Source organism: Dendropsophus ebraccatus, chromosome 1 (genome assembly GCF_027789765.1).
Source record: "Dendropsophus ebraccatus isolate aDenEbr1 chromosome 1, aDenEbr1.pat, whole genome shotgun sequence".
NCBI classification, from domain to species: domain Eukaryota; kingdom Metazoa; phylum Chordata; class Amphibia; order Anura; family Hylidae; genus Dendropsophus; species Dendropsophus ebraccatus.
Window position 1 is genome coordinate 148359457 of NC_091454.1, and position 20150 is coordinate 148379606.

General features: G+C 44.4%; 1 protein-coding gene across 1 annotated transcript; it reads right to left on the minus strand.

Annotated features, from left to right (window-relative positions):
• Nucleotides 1-19858, minus strand: COMMD4 (COMM domain containing 4). The gene is made up of 8 exons (XM_069956483.1): nucleotides 19776-19858; nucleotides 17196-17267; nucleotides 12808-12873; nucleotides 12685-12724; nucleotides 11977-12096; nucleotides 11745-11825; nucleotides 2635-2805; nucleotides 1-511 (listed from the first exon to the last, which is right to left on the minus strand). The coding sequence occupies exons 1-8, from the start codon at nucleotides 19776-19778 to the stop codon at nucleotides 468-470; spliced, it is 597 nt and encodes a 198-aa protein (XP_069812584.1). The 5' UTR covers nucleotides 19779-19858; the 3' UTR covers nucleotides 1-467.
• Between the last annotated feature and the right edge of the window lie 292 nt (nucleotides 19859-20150).

A 20150-nucleotide genomic window follows, 5' to 3' on the forward strand; every position in this document is an offset into this window, starting at 1 on the left:
AGAAATATACATTGTACTAAAGATTCATCATCAGCTAATGATTGAACTGATAAAAGGTGCAGCATTAGAAATATGCACATATTAACAAAGAAAAAACGAGATGAAATGCTGTTTGTTCACCTTTTCTTAATTTTCTTTCCTTATATATCAATGTATAAGTAGCTGCAAGTGTCAGGGTCAAATCAGGAAAGTGTTTTATTTTTTAAGGTTGCAGATCCTAAAGGAGGAGTTGCCTTCTGCTCATGTTCAGAAATCATCTCAGATCAAAGCATGTATCCAGAACAGAGTAAGAGGTCTGGCTTAAATGTGTGTGTGTGTGTATACATTGCACAGTATGCCAAGAAGGTCTGTGTAGTCCAGAACAATCAGTGATCCTTGAGTTACACAAGATGATTTCTATAAATGCTGTTCTCAGGAACAAAGTCCTTTTAAAAGACCTTGTGGTCTCCTATATATCTGCAGATTTTTCAGCCGTTTAGGGAGTTTGTCATCTCGAGAGCCTGTTTCATCTCTAGAAATACAAGAGAAAATAATTTTACAGTGCAAACGAAATACTTACAAAAACTGATTCAAATCACTTTCCTGTTACATATGAAAAACTTAAGAGTTTGGGCTCTGGTCAGTCTAGTGTGGTCTTATTATCCCTAATCCCTCAGCTGGAATCCATTCCTGTTTTGGATGAATAAAGATAAAATGGAGCATAGATCTGCTAAACGGAAGTCAGTACAGAGCCTAAGGGCCCTATTACACCAACAGATTATCTGACAGATTTTTTAAAGCCAAAGCCAGTAATGGATTTGAAAAGTGGAGAAATCTCAGTCTTTTATCTGTTACCTGTTCTTTGTTTATAGTCCATTCCTGGCTTTGGCTCAACAAAAATATATCAGATAATCTGTTGGTGTAATAGGGCCCTTAGTGTCATATTACACAACCCATCTCCTTTACAGTAAGTGAGCGCTGATCTGCTAGATGGACGTTCGCTTACCAAGCCTATAAACGGCTCAATAATCGTGCAGCATGGGCTGTATATGTATCGTTATCGATGTCCGGGCAGCCCTGGCTTTTTACATGAAAAATAATAAAGTTTATACTTACCTATTCTCCTCTGTTATCCTGCAGCCTTTTGCCTGTGTTACCTGCTCACCACTGACAGGACAGCATTGTGGCCAGTGACTGGATGAGTGGCCTGTCACTGACGTGATGGGGCCAGAAGCATAAGCAGTGAGAAGGGAACACAGCAAAACGCTGCAGGATAACCGCGGGGGATTAATAATAATAATAATTTTTATTAATATAGCGCCAACAAATTCCGCAGCACTTTCCAATTCTGGGGTACATACATAGACAAAAATAGACGTTACAGAGATATACATATAATTATCAGCCATACATGAGGAGTGAGAGCTTACAGACATATGGATTAGGCAAGTATAAAGTTTATTTTTTTACAATGTCATCAGCCAGTTTTTACCTGTTTTGGCCTTAATGCCCAGGACCTATTTTTCAAATCTGACCTGTCTCTCGTTATGTAGTTATAACTGTGCGATGCTTTTAGCTATCAGGGTTATTCTGAGATAGATTTTTTGTGACATATTCCTCTTTATGTTTGTGGTATACTTTGTTTTTTTTGGTATACAGAAGTTTTTTTGTAAAAAACACAACATTTGCGCAAAAATATCTATATACAATATACAAATAAAAATATAAAATCCTTTATATTCAAAATTCTATTTTTCTGAGAAAAATAGTTATGCCACATGAACTTATTATTACTGCAACATCTAGAACATGTCTACTTTATGGTGACGTCATTTGGTGAACGTCCTTTTACTTGTTAGGATGTTAGAGGGCTTTGAAAATTTGCAGCGATTTTTCTAATTTTCAGGAAAATGTCAAATTCTGATTTTATTAGGAACCAGTTCAGTTCTGAAGTGGATTTGTGGGGCCTGTATGTTAGTTTCCCCCATTTATATCTCCACTGTAAAAACTGCACCCCTCAAAGTACTCAAAGTAGCATTCCATAAGTTTATTAACCCTTTAGGTGTTTCAGAGGTTTAATGTTTCTAGAAATCCCCCATATGTGGCCGCAGTGCGTCACCTGACTCAACCACAGGCTGCAGACATGACAGAGACCTGGGGAATTTTGGGGTCTTTTTTATAGCCATATAACCAGATTGTGAGCTGTGTGTAATGGTTTGAGAAGTGCTGCCATAGATAGTAAATAGAACAGCGGTCGAATATGAACACTGCTGCTCCATTCAGATGGGAGCTTCAGAAGTCCTGGGGTTCACAGCGGTAGGACTCCCTGTAATCAGAAACTTCAGATGTAAGAGTCCATGGTGACAAAACCCCTTTAAGTGCCTTTGTTGAAATGTAAAGGGTCTATGTGAGCATTTCCTGGTCTTGTTTCCTCATTCGAGGCAGTCACTACCTTGTACTATCTCGTGCTTTTTACCACCACCTCTTGCATCCTTCATTTATATGTATTCATCAACTGGTATAAAACCCTCTCACATATAGAATTAAGGGGGAAAACAAGGTGACAAAAATTAAGATGGTTCGACTTCCAATTTTCTTATTGGACAACCAAGACACTGGGAAGGCGAGGTTATTACCAGTTCATTAGTATCTTACCTGTTAACAAAACTCTTAATTTGCTGGCAGACAAAGTTACATTAACAGGTCTGGAGCCAGCAGAATCTTTCACACACAGATTTAGATGAACAACTGGCTCATTCATTTCCTGTAGTACACTGGAGCTCAGAGTCTGGTCTACGCGCCAGCTCACTGTGGATAAACGTGATACTGCAAAGACAAAAAAAAAAAGACACCTATAAACATATGGCTGAACAGCTGTGATAAACAAATCCAACAATACAAAGTTACAAAAAAAGAAAACGAGCAAGGTGGACAGAATAAAGAGCACAATAAAAAGTATTTTAAATTTATTTTTTTTATTTTTTTTTTTACACCAAAAGACATGCATGGTGCTCAGAGGTTTAAAAAACAGGAAAAGGGGTCAAGCTAAATAAAATATTCTGGTGGTCTAGGGCAGCAGAGTGGCTTTGTATTCTATCCCCTGGTGACCTAGTACAGAGGTGTTATATTTTTCCCTGGTGGTCTAAAGTTAATTTTGATTTTGCTAAAAACTACATTTAATGGTTGGAAAAATAAAGGTACGGTATTTTTCGAACTTATAGTTTAGGCGACTAAAGGCAATAAAAAAATATTTTATACTAATCAACCTTCCCTGGAGGTTTAAAAGAGTGGAGGGGTCAATGTCACTTATTTTGGTGGTCTAGAGTTATAGAGGGAGTTAATAGTCAGATCCTGTTAGTTTAGTGTCATCATGTTCTAACCAATGAAACAAAGGCAATGGTGTATGTACTTACCATGTCACATCTATTTGTGTCATCATGTTCTGTGAGAAAAATGCCACTGCCTGGTCCCCAGGGGGTTAACCCCCTGTGGACCAGAGTGCAGTCCAGGACATGACAGTCTGGTCCACAGGGGGGTTAAATGGACCCCCTGTGGCCCAGAATGTGCTCCGTTCTGGGGTGGTGGTGGCAGGGGAGGGTTAACTTACCCTTGTGTCTTCTCCCAGTCTTCTTCTCAACAGCAGCTGAGCAGGGACACTACTTCGTTCAAGTTAAAGGGGTTGGCCACTTTATAGTAAAATTGATCAGTGTACAGTATTAGTAACTGTACTCACTGTATATACTGACAGCAGCTTCCTATGTACCTCATAAAGCTAAAATCAGACTCTCCACCTCCAGGCTGGGCTGCCCTGCTCTGTGGTGTTTTGGTCCATAAGATTTCTTACATGGAGAAGCATGTGACCAGGCCCCGCCCCCCAGTGTCCACCACTGAGCCTATATATGTCTATGGAGGACACAGGGGACAGGGCCTGGTCACATGCTCCTCCATGTCAGCCATTTTATGGACTGAAATCAAACAGAGCTATCATTCAAATGCAGGGCAGAAGACAAGATATAGTACCAGCCCTGCTTTCTACAGGTAATGATCTGCTGAACCTGCTGATAGTGCCGCTTGAAGGCCCAAATAGGCTTGGTCCCTAAGGGGTTAAAGTGTCACTGTGTTGTTTTTTTTGTTTTTTTTTTGCAGAAATCAATAGTCCAGGCGATTCTAAGAAACTTTGTTATTGGGTTTATTAGCCAAATATGCCATTATCTGCATTCAAAAAGACTTTTCCCCCTCCCCCTCCCTCCACTTTTCCATTCACTGCTTATTATCAGGAAATTATGTCTTGTTGCATCAGACATGCCCCTGTCTGTTCTATGGAGAGGGGAGGGGGAGGAGGAAGGAGGGAGATTAGTCGGGAGCAGAGAACAAAGGATTACACAGCGGGAGTTATGTGAAAGCCTCTATTCAGAGGTCAGTGCTGACTTAAAGGGGTAGTCCAGCCAAAAATTTTTTCTTTCAAATCAACTGGTGCCATGAAGTGCCAGAGATTTGTAATTCACTTCTATTAAAAAATCTTCAGCTGCTGTGTGTCCAGCAGGAAGTGGTGTTTTCTTTCCTGTCTGACAAAGTGCTCTCTGTTGCCTCCTTTGTCCATGTCAGGAACTGTCCAGAGCAGTAGCAAATCCCCATAGAAAACCTCTCCTGCGCTCCAGACTGGAAACAATACAACTTCCTGTTGGGCATACAGCAGCTGATAAGTACTGGAAGGCTTGAGATTTTTTAATAGAAGTAAATTACAAATCTCTGGCACTTCATGGCACCAGTTGATTTGAAAGAATTTTTGTTTTTGTGGACTACCCCTTTAACCCCTTAACGACATCGGGCGTAAACTTACGCCCTGGCGCCATGGTACTTAGCGCATCAGGGCGTAAATTTACGCCCGATGTTTCCCCGATCGCTGCGTGTTCACACACAGCGGTCGGGGAAGATGGCCTGCTATAAATCATAGCAGGCCATCATAGCTTCTCGGCACGGGGGGTGGTTAACACCCCCCGTGCTTACGATCGCCGCTATAGGCTGATCAATTCAGATCAGCCAATAGCGGCGATCGGAACCTTTCCGGGTCATCGGTGACCCGATGACCCGGAAAAAAAATGGCGGTCGGTGCTGTCCGAGGACGGCACCGACCGCCATTACTGTAAAAAGTAATGGTGATCGCCGTGCCACCGGCCCGATCGCCGTGAACGGCCGGCCGGCCGTTCACGGCGATCGGGCCGGTGGCACGGCGATCAGAGTCCCACAAAATAGTAAATACCTGCCCTGGACCCCTCAGCTAGGTAGCCGAGGGGTCCAGAGCAGGTATTTGTACATTACTCACCTGTCCCGGGCTCCTGATCGGCGTCTTCCGGGTTCGCGGCGTCCTCCGTCATTCCGTTCGGTCTTCGGGTCTTTCCGGCGGTCCTCGTCGTCTTCTTTCGGCTATTTTCGGCTCCAGCCTCGTCATTTTCCGGATTTTGCGCTCTGCTGCCCCCTAGCGGCTGATATGTGTAATACACTTATCAGCAGCTACAGGGATATTCAGAATATAAAAAAAAAATTTTTTTTTTCCCAAATTTTTTTTTTTCTATTTTCCGCACCCTATCGCCGCTGAGTGTTGATCAGCATCGCACGAAAGTGCGCTGCTAATCAGCAACTCCTCCTTTTTGGCGTAGGGTGTTTTTTTTCTATATTCTACTGCCACGGTCTGCTTATAAGTGCCGCACATAAGTGCGACATTTATCAGCAACTCCTTTGTTGGCGTAGATTTTTTTTATACTTACTGTAAAAAAAACACGTAAAAAACACTACATTACACCACACTACATTGAATAAAGTTTGACACTACACCACTACATACCCCATATACTAATCCCCGTATAAAGATGGCCCCCAGGGTGTTTTCGGTGTCGGACGCATACGTTATTATTGCCTCCGACACCGAAACAGCCAGTGAGGATGAATGGGGGGGATCCTTCTTTCCTCCATTCATCCTCATCATCCAGTGACGTGTCTGGGGGTAGCGTAGCGTACGCTGCCCCCCAGACACGTCTTTTCCGCCAGTACCGTCCCAATAAGAGATGACGGTATGGTGTGAAATTCTACAAACTCTGTGACAGTACCTCAGGGTACACTTACAGATTTAGGGTACGTGCAAACTGCGGAATGGCGAAGGATAACCCTTTGTGCATTCCGCAGCTGGCACCCACCGGCGGACTGATGCGGGCGCATGTCTCCACCCGTGTCATAGACTCTATCCTATGCATGGGCGGATTCCGTCGTCCATCCAAAGAATGAACACGTTGGACGGAGAGCGGAATCCGCCCGTGCATAGAATGGAGTCTATGACACGTGTGGAGACGTGCGCCTGCATCAGTCCGCCGGTGGGTGCCAACTGTGGAATGCACGAAGGGTTATCTGTCGCGATTCCGCAGTGTGCACGTACCCTTACAGTGTATGTAGGAAGGGACACCCGAATCCAGCCCCCAGATGCCCCCTTCCCCCCCATCCTTGGAGTTAGTGGGGAGATCGTCCGGGAACTGATCTTCCCACTGCTGGATAAAGGTCACCACCACCTGTACGGGGATAACATTTATACCAGCACCCCCTCTTCCGGTCCCTCGCTGCCCTGTAGCTTGCGGCACGATCCGAAAATATCAGAAGTAGTAATAGCGCCCTAATATTTAGCAGCCATGGAGCGGACCCAGCGCTTCTGGATATGAGGGACCCCGTATCGCACCAGGACAACATTTTCCAGGTGACGTCCCCCACACTGGAGAACAGGAGACCCCAGAAGAAGTGCAGAGTGTGGCGTAACAGGGGGATCAGGAAGGACACCATTTTCCCGTGTGACACCTGTCCTGATCGCCCCGGCCTCTGCATACTGGATCGCTCCAAGGTGCACCACACGTCACTGGGGTTCTACATTTTCTAAATTCTGTCCCTTATTCCTATTTCAGGGGTCACGTTGATCCAGGGATTATTCTGATCGCCATTATGGAGTCGGGAAGGAATTTTTCCCCTGTGATGAGGCTACTGTCGTCTGCCTCACGAGGGGTTTTTGCCTTCCTCTGGATCAACACAGGTTGAGTTTGATGGACACCTGTCATTTCCAACCTTATAAACTAATAATTGGCCCAATACCCCCAAATAAATTAGAATTGTCCCTTTTCCCCAGCTAAATAGGTATGGCCGCCATTCCCATTAGAGGAAGCCATGATGCAATTACAAAGCCTCTGTGCGGCCAGGACAGTAGAAACCCCCCACAAGTGACCCCATTCTGGAAACTACACCCCATAAGGAATCTAAGAAGGGGGGCAGCGGGGATATGGCCCCCTGGTGACGGCCACATTTGGGACGTGAAAATGAAAAAAATTGTATTTTTTATTTTCTCGGCACATGTTCTACGTAAGTGCCCGTCACCAGTGGGGTCCATATGCTCACTGTACCCCTTGTTGGATTCCTTATGGGGTGTAGTTTCCAGAATAGGGTCACTTGTCGGGGGTTTCTACTGACCTGGCAGCACAGGAGCTTTGTAATTGCGACATGGCCTCCATCCTCCATTCCAGCCTTTAAATGGCGCTCTGTCCCTTTGGTGACTTACCCTGTGCCCATATGGCACATTATGCCCACATGTGGGGTATTTTCGTACTCAGGGGACACTACCCTACACGTTTTGTGTTCATTTTCTTTTTTAACCCCTTGTGGAAATGGAAAAAAATCAAGGCTAGACCAACATTTAGTGTAATTTTTGTAAAATTTTTACTCTAAATTATTAATCTTGTCATGTTTTTTCATTTTCACAAGGGGTTAAAAGATAAAAAAAAACATTTAATGTGTAGAGCAATTTCCCCTGAGTACGGAAATACCCCACATGTGGACATAAAGCGCCATGCGGGTGCAGGGTAAGCCTCCGAAGGGAAGAAGCGCCATTTGGTTTTTGAAGGCTGGATTTGGATGGAATGGATTTCGAGGGGCCATGTTGCATTCAAAAGGCCCCTGTGTTGCCAAGACAGTTGAAACCCCCCACAAGTGACCCCATTATGGAAACTGCACCCCTCAAGGAATGTAACAAGGGGTGTAGTGAGCATATGGACCCCACTGGTGACGGACACAAATGTGGAACAATGTGGCGTGAAAATGAAATATTAAATTTTTTACACTATAATGTTGGTTTAGCCTTGAATATATCATTTTCACAAGGGGTTAAAAGAGGAGAAAAAAAAACAAAATGTGTAGCGCAATTTCCCCCGAGTCCGTAAATACCCCACATGTGGACATAAAGCACCATGCGGGTGCAGGGTAAGCCTCCGAAGGGAAGGAGCGCCATTTCGTTTTTGAAGGCTGGATTTGGATGGAATGGATTTTGAGGGGCCATGTTGCATTCAAAAGGCCTCTGTGTTGCCAAGACAGTTGAAACCCCCCACAAGTGACCCCATTATGGAAACTACACCCCTCAAGGAATGTAACAAGGGGTGTAGTGAGCATATGGACCCCACTGGTGACGGGCACAAATGTGGAACAATGTGGCGTGAAAATGAAATATTACATTTTTTACACTATAATGTTGGTTTAGCCTTGAATTTATCATTTTCACAAGGGGTTAAAAGAGAAAAAAACACACAATATATGTAGAGCAATTTCCCCCGAGTCCGTAAATACCCCACATGTGGACATAAAGCGCCATGTGGGCGCAGGGCAAGCCTCCGAAGGGAAGGAGCGCCATTTGGATTTTGGAGGTTGGATTTGGCTAGAATGGATGATGAACGCCATGTCGCATTTACAGAGCCCTCGTGCTGCCAGGACAGTGGAAACCCCCCACAAGTGACCCCATTCTGGAAACTGCACCCCTCAAGGAATCTAACAAGGGGTGCAGTGAGGATATGAACCCCTTGATGACGGGCACATTTGTGCCATGAAAGTGAAAAAATGAAATTTTTCCCTTTCACGTCACATTGTTCCACATTTGTGCCCGTCACCAGTGGGGTCCATATGCTCACTGCACCCCCTGTTAGATTCCTTGAGGGGTGTAGTTTCCAGAATGGAATCACTTGTGGGGGGTTTCCAGTGTCTTGGCAGCACGAGGGCTCTGTAAATGCGACATGGCCCTTGAAATCCTTTTCAGTGAAATTCAGCTTCCAAAAGCCAATTGGCGCTCCTTCCCTTTGGAGGCTCGTCCTGCGCCCCCTTGGCACTTTATCGCCACATGTGGGGTATTTCTGTACTCGGGAGAAACTGCGCTACACATTTTTTGTCTTTTTTTGCCTCTTATCCCTTTAAGAAAATGAAAAATTGAAGGCTAGAACAACGTTTTAGTGTAAAAAATAAATTTTTCTTTTTTCACGCCATATTGTTCGGAAAATCTGTGAAGCACCTGTGGGGTCCAGATGCTCACCGCACCCCTTGTTACATTCCTTGAGGGGTGTAGTTTTCTAAATGGTGTCCCTTTAGGGGTGTTTTTTAGGTTTTGACACCCCAGAGCCTCTGCCAACCTGAAGTGGTACAGTCAAAAATGACCAAATATAACGGAGGCGTTGAAATTCACTAGGCGCTCCCTTATATCTGAGGCTTGTGGTTGCGTCAAATAGCGCAATAGGGTCACATATGGGGTATTTCTATAAACTGCAGAAACGGGGCAATAATTATTGGGGTGCATTTCTCTGGTAATAGGTTTATAATTATGAAAAATATTGGATTACAATAAAATCTCTGCACAGAAAATTAAAATTTTCAAATTCCTTACACACTTAGCTTTTATTTCTGTGACTCCCCTAAAGGGTTAAAACACTTTCTGGATGTGCTTTTGCAGAGTTTGGGGGGTGCAGTTTCTGAAATGGGGTGCTTTGTGGGGCTTTCTAACATACAGGCCCCTCAAATACACTTTAAACCTGAACAGGTCCCTAAAAATATCTGATTTTGAAATTTTACTGAAAATTTGGAAATTTGCTGCTAATGTTTTAAGCTTCCTATCGTCTAAAAAAAATGAAAGATAGTTTAATAAATGCCGCCAACATAAAGTAGACATGTTGCTAATGCTATTTAATATATAATTTATGTGGTATAACCACTTTCTGTATACGCAAAAAAGTTTCAAAGTTGGAAAAATGCATTTTTTCACATTATTTGTTTTTTTTTCATAAAGATTTGTTATGAGTATCGACTCCAATTTACCAGAAATGTAAAGTACAATATGTCACGAGAAAACAATCTCAGAATCAGCCGGATAGGTAAAAGCATCCCGAAGGTATTAATGACTAAAGTGACACTGGTCATATTCATAAAATTTGTCTCTGTCATTAAGGCCATTTCAGGCTCTGTCCTTAAGGGGTTAAGAGGAGATAGCCCAGTGACGTAGCTGTAAATTAACTCTTTGTTGTCCTGTTTTGGTGCCTAATCTCCCTCCACCCCTCCCCTCTCCATAGAGAACAATGAGGACAGGGGGGAGAGCTTCAAACTGATTTCTCATGATAAAAATGCATTTTTCGGCTAATAAACCCAATTACAACGTTTCTTAAAATCGCCTGTACTATTGATTTGTGCAAAAAAATAAATAAAACAGTGACACTTATAAATAAATAAAATGGCCAACGAAGGGTTTGGGGGTGCTATATTTAGAATAAAACACTCTCTATTGTGTGGTGTTTCATTTTTATTTTTTTTTAAAGGCTTAGTAGTAAAAGCTGTCTGATAGACTGCATTCATTACTAAGTTGGGGCCTAGTGTTAGCAGGTATAAAATGGCTAACACTACCCCCCCCCCCCTCCATTATTACTCCAGTACTGCACCTGGGAAGAGCTGGGTACCAGTAGTCCCGGCGCATCAAAATTGGCGTTCCTGGACTTAGTGGTGGTAGCACACTACAATACATAATATATAATAATATGTTTATTTACATGTTTCTTTTTTACATGTTTTAATGGTAAATTGGTAAGGGGCTATGTCATACTTTTTATGTTCCCCTAGGGGACTATTGCATGCAATCATTAGATTAACATTAGTCAATGCTATGCCTGAGGCAGACTTTATGAGAAAGATTACCAAGCTGTCTGCACAGAGGTAAGTGTAAAACCCCTGGCAAATAAAAAAAAAAAAGGCTGAAATGATTGGGGCTACAGGGGTCCCGATTGGACAATGACTGGAACGCAGCTCCTGTCACTGACACTTAAATGTAGCAATGACACAGGGCGGCAATACGATCGCTGCTGGCCATCATTAACTGTGAGGACCTGGCTCACTCTCTATGAAGCAAGCTTAGCTCCTAAGCTTGCTTTATAGAGCCTCTGCGCATTATGACGTGCCGGGTCACGCAGGTCCTATGTTCAAGCTGACACAGAGCGAGAGATGAAGGTCGGAGTCACAAGAATGACCACATGATTTTGACATCATGGAAGGTCCAATAAAACTTTCATCTCTCCTTTGAGCATAGGACATTAACGTGTTTTAGGAGGCTGGACATAATAAAACACATAGATGAGAATTGGCCAGGAGAAGAGGGAGCATCATACAGCATTGAAGCAGTTGTCAGCATTGTGCTTAATCTGACCTTCACTCAATTATGACGGAAACAGTCAGATCTGTCTCCCACTGTTGAGCCACCCTGACTGCTGACTATAAGACACAGGCACTTTTTAGCAAGATGCTTGCTTGCTAAAAAGTGTGTTACAGTCTAAAAAGTATGGCATATACAGTTTCCACTGTGCTACCATAAAACAAGTGGTATCTAGGCTCTCCAGTGTTCACATGAACTTATCTAGATACTTCATAATATACAGCTGAATACTCACAGCGGAGACTGTTTTCTCTCAGTGTGTCCTGTAAGGCAGTCTGCTTCTCCTCATAAGAGCGACATAGAGAGACAGTGTGTTCTGTGAAAAACATCAATAAGAGGCAAAAGGATATTTCTTTAACTTTTTATATACATGTAGAACCAGACTGATCTTACTAATGTCACAAGATAAATACTGGTAAAATACAAAGAATGTTTATCAATACACCAATAGACTATTTCTTTCTTACCTCTGGGAAGACCCAGCTGCTGGAGTTCACTAGACAAATTGTCACCGCTTACATTATGCTTGGCAGCACTTGAAAGAATAAAACAGAGGACGGCAACTGTGGCTTTGATATCACCTGACTCTGCAAAAACGGAAAAATTGTCATTAATATACTATTTTACTAAACAGGTGCAGATATATGCAGATTAAAGTGCCACACCGAGGCAGGAAGAGGGAGCTCAAAGGCAGAGACTATGTGTCACTATCACCTCAGTGGAACCGCAGATTAAAACCCCTTTTCACCTTAAATGGGCACTGTCACTACAAATAACTTTTGACATGTCATCAGACATGTCAAAAGTTATTGATCACAGCAGGTCTCACGGCTCAGACCTGTGCACTGTGCAAACACTGGTGACAGTAAGACTTTAAAGAGCTAGACAAGAGGTGTTAATAAAATTTTTAGCGCACATTAAAAATGTAGTTTTATTTAACCAACCAACTTGCCAGCTTTTCCTTCTATGCCTACATGACAACACCAACCATCTTTTCTTTTGTCTTGATCAGTCCAATCATTGTGCATATTGCTAGGTTGATGGCATAGCCTAATGAGAGGTATCAATTCAATGGATGGGAAAACATAAATAGCTGACTTTGTACAAGCAAACATTCTTTCATAACCTGAAAATAAAGAAATAATGTTCTCTAAACACAGTAGAGTATATCTCACCTAAGCGAGCATCTGCAGTTAGCTTTAGTATCTTCTCATACTGTTAAATAAACAGACATAGATTAGTCATTCCACCTAGATCATCAGCATAAAACAAAGCGAGCTTCCACCATAAATACTTACATCAATTGTTTCTCCCAGCTGCTCCTTCAGAACTTGGGCACAGATCAACTTCAGCTTAACTGAGGACTAAGAAAAGAAACAAAGACAAGGAGGATGTGAGTATGAGGTGGATGGAGACAGAAGCAGTGATTTCTAGGACACAATCAGGGGCGGACCTAGACTGCAGAGGGCCCCTGTGCAAAAAATGTGCTTGGGCCCCCAATTACCTAATTGTACTGCTACCCATCTGCTTTAAAGGTGCATACACACAGATGAATAATATGGGACTGTGGGCAGGGAGCAGGTATATAGGTTAGGGGGAGGTATATGGCAGGCAGGGAGCAGGTATATAGGTGAGAGAGATGTATTGGGCAGGCAAGGAGCAGGTATATAGGTGAGGGAGATATAGTCTGTAGGCAGGGAGCAGGTATATAGGTGAGGGAGATGTATTCTGTAGGCAGGGAGCAGGTATATAGGTGAAGGAGATGTATTCTGTAGGCAGGGAGCAGGTATATACACTCACCGGCCACTTTATTAGGTACACCTGTCCAACTGCACGTTACCACTTAATTTCTAATCAGCCAATCACATGGCGGCAACTCAGTGCATTTAGGCATGTAGACATGGTCAAGACAATCTCCTGCAGTTCAAACCGAGCATCAGTATGGGGAAGAAAGGTGATTTGAGTGCCTTTGAACGTGTCATGGTTGTTGGTGCCAGAAGGGCTAGTCTGAGTATTTCAGAAACTGCTGATCTACTGGGATTTTCACGCACAACCATCTCTAGGGTTTACAGAGAATGGTCCGAAAAAGAAAAAACATCCAGTGAGCGGCAGTTCTATGGGCGGAAATGCCTTGTTGATGCCAGAGGTCAGAGGAGAATGGGCAGACTGGTTCGAGCTGATAGAAAGGCAACAGTGACTCAAATAGCCAACCGTTACAACCAAGGTAGGCAGAAGAGCATCTCTGAACGCACAGTACGTCCAACTTTGAGGCAGATGGGCTACAGCAGCAGAAGACCACACCGGGTGCCACTCCTTTCAGCTAAGAACAGGAAACTGAGGCTACAATTTGCACAAGCTCATCGAAATTGGACAGTAGAAGATTGGAAAAACGTTGCCTGGTCTGATGAGTTTCGATTTCTGCTGCGACATTCGGATGGTAGGGTCAGAATTTGACGTCAACAACATAAAAGCATGGATCCATCCTGCCTTGTATCAACGGTTCAGGCTGGTTGGTGGTGGTGGTGTCATGGTGAGGGGAAAATTTTCTTGGCACTCTTTGGGCCCCTTGGTACCAATTGAGCATCGTTGCAACACCACAGCCTACCTGAGTATTGTTGCTGACCATGTCCATCCCTTTATGACCACAATGTACCCAACATCTGATGGCTACTTTCAGCAGGATAATGCGCCATGTCATAAAGCTAGAATCATCTCAGACTGGTTTCTTGAACATGACAATGAGTTCACTGTACCCAAATGGCCTCCACAGTCACCAGATCTCAATCCAATAGAGCATCTTTGGGATGTGGTGGAACGGGAGATTCGCATCATGGATGTGCAGCCGACAAATCTGCGGCAACTGTGTGATGCCATCATGTCAATATGGACCAAAATCTCTGAGAAATGCTTCCAGCACCTTGTTGTATCTATGCCACCAAGAATTGAGGCAGCTCTGAAGGCAAAAGGGGGTCCAACCCGTTACTAGCATGGTGTACCTAATAATGTGGCCGGTGAGTGTAGGTGAGGGAGATGTATTCTGTAGGCAGGGAGCAGGTATATAGGTGAGGGAGATGTATTGGGCAGGCAGGGAGCAGGTATATAGGTGAGTAGGATGTATTCTGTAGGCAGGGAGCAGGTATATAGGTTAGGAGATGTATTGGGCAGGCAGGGAGCAGGTATATAGGTGAGGGAGATGTATTGGGCAGGCAGGGAGCAGGTATATAGGTGAGGAGATGTATTCTGTAGGCAGGGAGCAGGTATATAGGTAAGGAGAGGTAATCTGTAGGCAGGGAGCAGGTATATAGGTGAGGAGATGTATTCTGTAGGCAGGGAGCAGGTATATAGGTGAGGGAGATGTATTGGGCAGGCAGGGAGCAGGTATATAGGTGAGGGGGATGTATTGGGTAGGCAGGGAGCAGGTATATAGGTGAAGGAGATGTATTCTGTAGGCAGGGAGCAGGTATATAGGGGAGGGGGATGTATTGGGCAGGCGGGGAGCAGGCATATAGGTGAGGAGATGTATTGGGCAGGCAGGGAACAGGTATATAGGTGAGGGAGATGTATTGGGTAGGCAGGGAGCAGGTATATAGGTTAGAAGATGTATTGGGCAGGCAGGGAGCAGGTATATAGGTGAGGGGGATGTATTGGGCAGGCAGGGAGCAGGTATATAGGTGAGGAGATGTATTGGGCAGGCAGGGAACAGGTATATAGGTGAGGGGGATGTATTGGGCAGGCAGGGAGCAGGTATATAGGTGAGGGAGATGTATTGGGCAGGCAGGGAGCAGGTATATAGGTAATCTGTAGGCAGGGAGCAGGTATATAGGTGAGGAGATGTATTGGGCAGGCAGGGAGCAGGTATATAGGTGAGGAGATGTAATCTGTAGGCAGGGAGCAGGTATATAGCTAAGGAGAGGTAATCTGTAGGCAGGGAGCAGGTATATAGGTGAAGGAGATGTATTCTGTAGGCAGGGAGCAGGTATATAGGTGAAGGAGATGTATTGGGCAGGCAGGGAGCAGGTATATAGGTGAAGGAGATGTATTCTGTAGGCAGGAAGCAGGTATATAGGTGAGGGAGATGTATTGGGCAGGCAGGGAGCAGGTATATAGGTGAGGAGATGTATTGGGCAGGCAGGGAGCAGGTATATAGGTGAGGGAGATGTATTGGGCAGTCAGGGAGCAGCTATATAGGTGAGGGTGATGTATTGGGCAGGCAGGGAGAAGGTATATAGGTTAGGGGGAGGTATATGGCAGACAGGGAGCAGGTATATAGGTGAGGAGATGTATTGGGCAGGCAGGGAGCAGGTATATAGGTGAGGAGATGTATTGGGCAGGCAGGGAGCAGGTATATAGGTGAGGAGATGTATTGGGCAGGCAGGGAGCAGGTATATAGGTGAGGAGATGTATTGGGCAGGCAGGGAGCAGGTAAGGTTAGGGGGAGTTATATGGCAGGCAGGGAGCTGCACCGTATCTGCAGACATCCCCGTCCTCCCTTACCGTCCTGTCCCGACATCTGCTTGAAAACCCAGGAAGCAGGCAGTCTGTCAGAGCGGGAGAGGAGAGAACAGAGGAGGGAGAGGGGATTTCTTAAGGAGGAACGTCATTTAAGGTGGACCAGGCACTGGGAACTTTCGGCCCTGGTTCCATGGTTAACCTTCCCCCTCTCCCCTTCAGCTCAGCCATAAGGAGATAGGAGAGAGCAGGACTTACACAGATGCTCTCTTCCATCTGGCCGGGTTGGGGGAGGAGATGCTGTGGCTCCGATGCTGCTGGCTGTGTGTGCAGGGCAGGAGAAAGTTATCAGAGCAGCCGGGGCACATCCGGAAGCTCCTGTTGCTCTGCTAACAGCTCAGCTACAGAACTGCAGCTTACTGGAGCCTGAGCCTGAGGGGCCCCCAGGTAGTGGAACCGGCTGCACAAGCGATAGGTCCGCCACTGGACACAATCAACTATAAGGCTGGGTTCACACTCAAGTTTATTTCAGGCAGTATTATGGTCCTCATATTGCAATGAAAACCTGGAGTGGATCGAAAACACAGAAAGGATCTGTTCACACAATGTTGAAATTGAGTGGATGGCCGCCATATAACAGTAAATATTTGATGTTATTTAAAAACAATGGCTGTTGTATTGAAATAATTGCCGTTAATTACTGTTATATGGCGGCCATCCACTCAATTTCAGCATTGTGTGAACAGAGCCTTTCTGTGTTTTTAATCCACTCCTGGTTGAGGTTGCAATATAAGGACCACAATACTGACTGAAATATACGTAGTGTGAACCCAGCCTTAAGGTATCAGTGGCATGGCCCTCTCAAATAGCTGATTGCCACTGTGCAGGGGAGTCAGGACCCAGCCCCCCCCCCCCCCCCCCCCCCCCCCCCCAACAATAAATTTAATATCCTAATGGTGCGTTTACACAGACAGACTTATCTGACAGATTTTGGAAGCCAAAGCCAGGAACAGACTATACACAGAACAGGTCATAAAGGAAAGACTGAGATTTCTCCTCTTCTTTTCAAATCCATTTATGGCTTTGGCTTCAAAGATCTGTCAGATAAACGTGTGTGTGTGTGTATAGAGCTGTACATACATATACACACATTTATTTTATATATATAATATAAGAAAAGGTAATCAATTGATAGTCCTTTAATCTCCCTGTAAAAACATATCCAAGTATACTCAACTATTTTTGCCAAGGTGCTAATCTCTGCCAAAACCCAGTCTGGGCAATCCAGATCCCCACAAAAACGGAACCTCTGAAAAGAAATAAAAAAAAAGCATATACTGAGAATTTTAACAAGTGTCAGTTCCACTCCTGGTTATGGATAAAATAATAAAATTTTGACCCAAATATTGTCACGTAAAAGTGCTCTACATATATATTATATATATATTGTCATCGTACATAGAAATATAGAAGATTGTCAGCAGAAAAAGACCACCTGGTCCATCCAATCTGCCCTTTCAGTATTTACTTTTTTTAGGCTATGTTCACACACAGTATTTTTGCTCAGTATTTTGGTCCTCATATTGCAACCAAAACCGGGAGTGGATTGAAAACACAGAAAGGCTCTGTTCACTTTTTGTTGAAATTTAGTGCATGGACGTCATTTAATGGCAAATAATTGCCATTATTTTAAAACATTGGCCGTTGTTATGTAATCATTATTCATTATTGGTCATTATTTGTCATAAAATGATGCCCATCCACTAAATTTCAACAGTGTGTGAACATAGCCTTTGTGTTTTTAATCCATTCCTGGTTTTGGCTGCAATATGAGGAACAAAATACTGAGCAAAAATACTGTGAGTGAACTTAGCCTTAGGATAGATATATGTTTATCCTTTTTATCCCAGGCATGTTTACATTCAGTTTGGATTCACCTCCCACATCTGCTGGAAGTTTGTTCAGAGTATCTACTACTCTTTCAGTAAAGTAATATTTTCTTATGTTGTTAAATTGGGAAAAAAAAACGTTATTTATATAAAACCAGAAAACACAATGAGGAGAATGATAACCGTCTAGCAGCCTGCCTGAGGGCTCCACCAATATGAGTCTTCTTACAAATAAGAGTGGTGCACGCTATTTAAAATGTGGCACAAAATGTAAGTCATGGTTTCAGCCCAAAACGATGTTGGCTGCTGGGTGGCAGCACTGTAAGTGCATCTGGCTGTCACCACAGCTACAAGAACAATGTCAGGGTGTCCTCTGGAGCTCCGGCTCATGTGGGCACCTAGGATGCTGAATGCTCTCATCTCATAGCACAGTCCCTGCACAATACTCATATGTCACCTCTACACTTGTAGAAGAATTTACTAAGGTCAGAAGAAAAGGTCCCCACTACACACTGCTGGGATGGGGAGCAGAAAGTCACATAGAGCCAAAGCAATGAGACATCACTACAGCTCCACTGGACATACAGCTACACAACAGGGACAGCTACACAGCACATACAGCTACACAACAGGGACAGCTACACTGCACATACAGCTACACAACAGGGACAGCTACACAGCACATACAGCTACACAACAGGGACAGCTACACTGCACATACAGCTACACAGCACATACAGCTACACAACAGGGCTACACAACAGGGACAGCTACACAGCACATACAGCTACACAACAGGGACAGCTACACTGCACATACAGCTACACAACAGGGACAGCTACACTGCACATACAGCTACACAACAGGGACAGCTACACTGCACATACAGCTACACAACAGGGACAGCTACACTGCACATACAGCTACACAACAGGGACAGCTACACTGCACATACAGCTACACAACAGGGACAGCTACACTGCACATACAGCTACACAACAGGGACAGCTACACTGCACATACAGCTACACAACAGGGACAACTACACAGCACATACAGCTACATAACAGGGGCAGCTACACTGCACATACAGCTAGATAACAGGGACAGCTACACTGCACATACAGCTAGATAACGGGGACAGCTACACTGCACATACAGCTACATAACAGGGACAGCTACACTGCACATACAGCTACACAACAGGGACAGCTACACTGCACATACAGCTACACAACAGGGACAGCTACACAACAGGGACAGCTACACAGCACATACAGCTACACAACAGGGACAGCTACACAGCACATACAGCTACACAACAGGGACAGCTACACTGCACGAACAGCTACACAACAGGGACAGCTACACTGCACATACAGCTACACAACAGGGACAGCTACACTGCACATACAGCTACACAACACATACAGCTACACAACAGGGACAGCTACACTGCACATACAGCTACATAACAGGGACAGCTACACTGCACATACAGCTACACAACAGGGACAGCTACACTGCACATACAGCTAGATAACAGGGGCAGCTACACTGCACATACAGCTACACAACAGGGACAGCTACACTGCACATACAGCTACATAACAGGGACAGCTACACTGCACATACAGCTACACAACAGGGACAGCTACACTGCACATACAGCTAGATAACAGGGGCAGCTACACAGCACATACAGCTACACAACAGGGACAGCTACACTGCACATACAGCTACACAACAGGGACAGCTACACTGCATACAGCTACACAACAGGGACAGCTACACTGCACATGCAGCTATACTGCACATACAGCTAGATAACAGGGACAGCTACACTGCACATACAGCTACACTGCACAGACCATACAGTCATTTACGAGCCGTGGACTGTCACTAACAACAAGTAGATATAGCCTCACCATGTCGCTGGAATCTGAAGCCTCTTCTGTCAGCTGACCAGATGGCGGTCACGTGATCTTGAACAAGCTTTATCCATACAAACACTAACAGCCGTACAGTTTAGATGTAGAGCGTTTGTAATGAACCAAGTGTATGAATCAGTGTATATGCAGAACCCGTGTAGCTTACTATCTCTGCACCGGGTAATAAAGTGGTATTCCTGTTCCCAGATATTTCCTGTTATTTACATCCCCTCACACACTCAGAGATCGGCTTCAGATACATCAGCCAACTATGATGGAAGAACTGTGCAAACTACAGAGCCATACAGGAGGAATAGCAACTATACATAGGGCGAAATACTCCCATATCCGTCAGACATTACATGCAGGGTG

Bases quoted from the DNA above. Each gene is read 5' to 3' on its own strand.
- COMMD4 (XM_069956483.1), bottom strand. The intron at 12,097-12,684 runs GTGAGATATACT...CCGTTTTTGCAG, and splicing joins AACTGCAGATGCTCGCTTAG to AGTCAGGTGATATCAAAGCC. The intron at 512-2,634 runs GTAAGATACTAA...TTGTATTTCTAG, and splicing joins ATTAAGAGTTTTGTTAACAG to AGATGAAACAGGCTCTCGAG.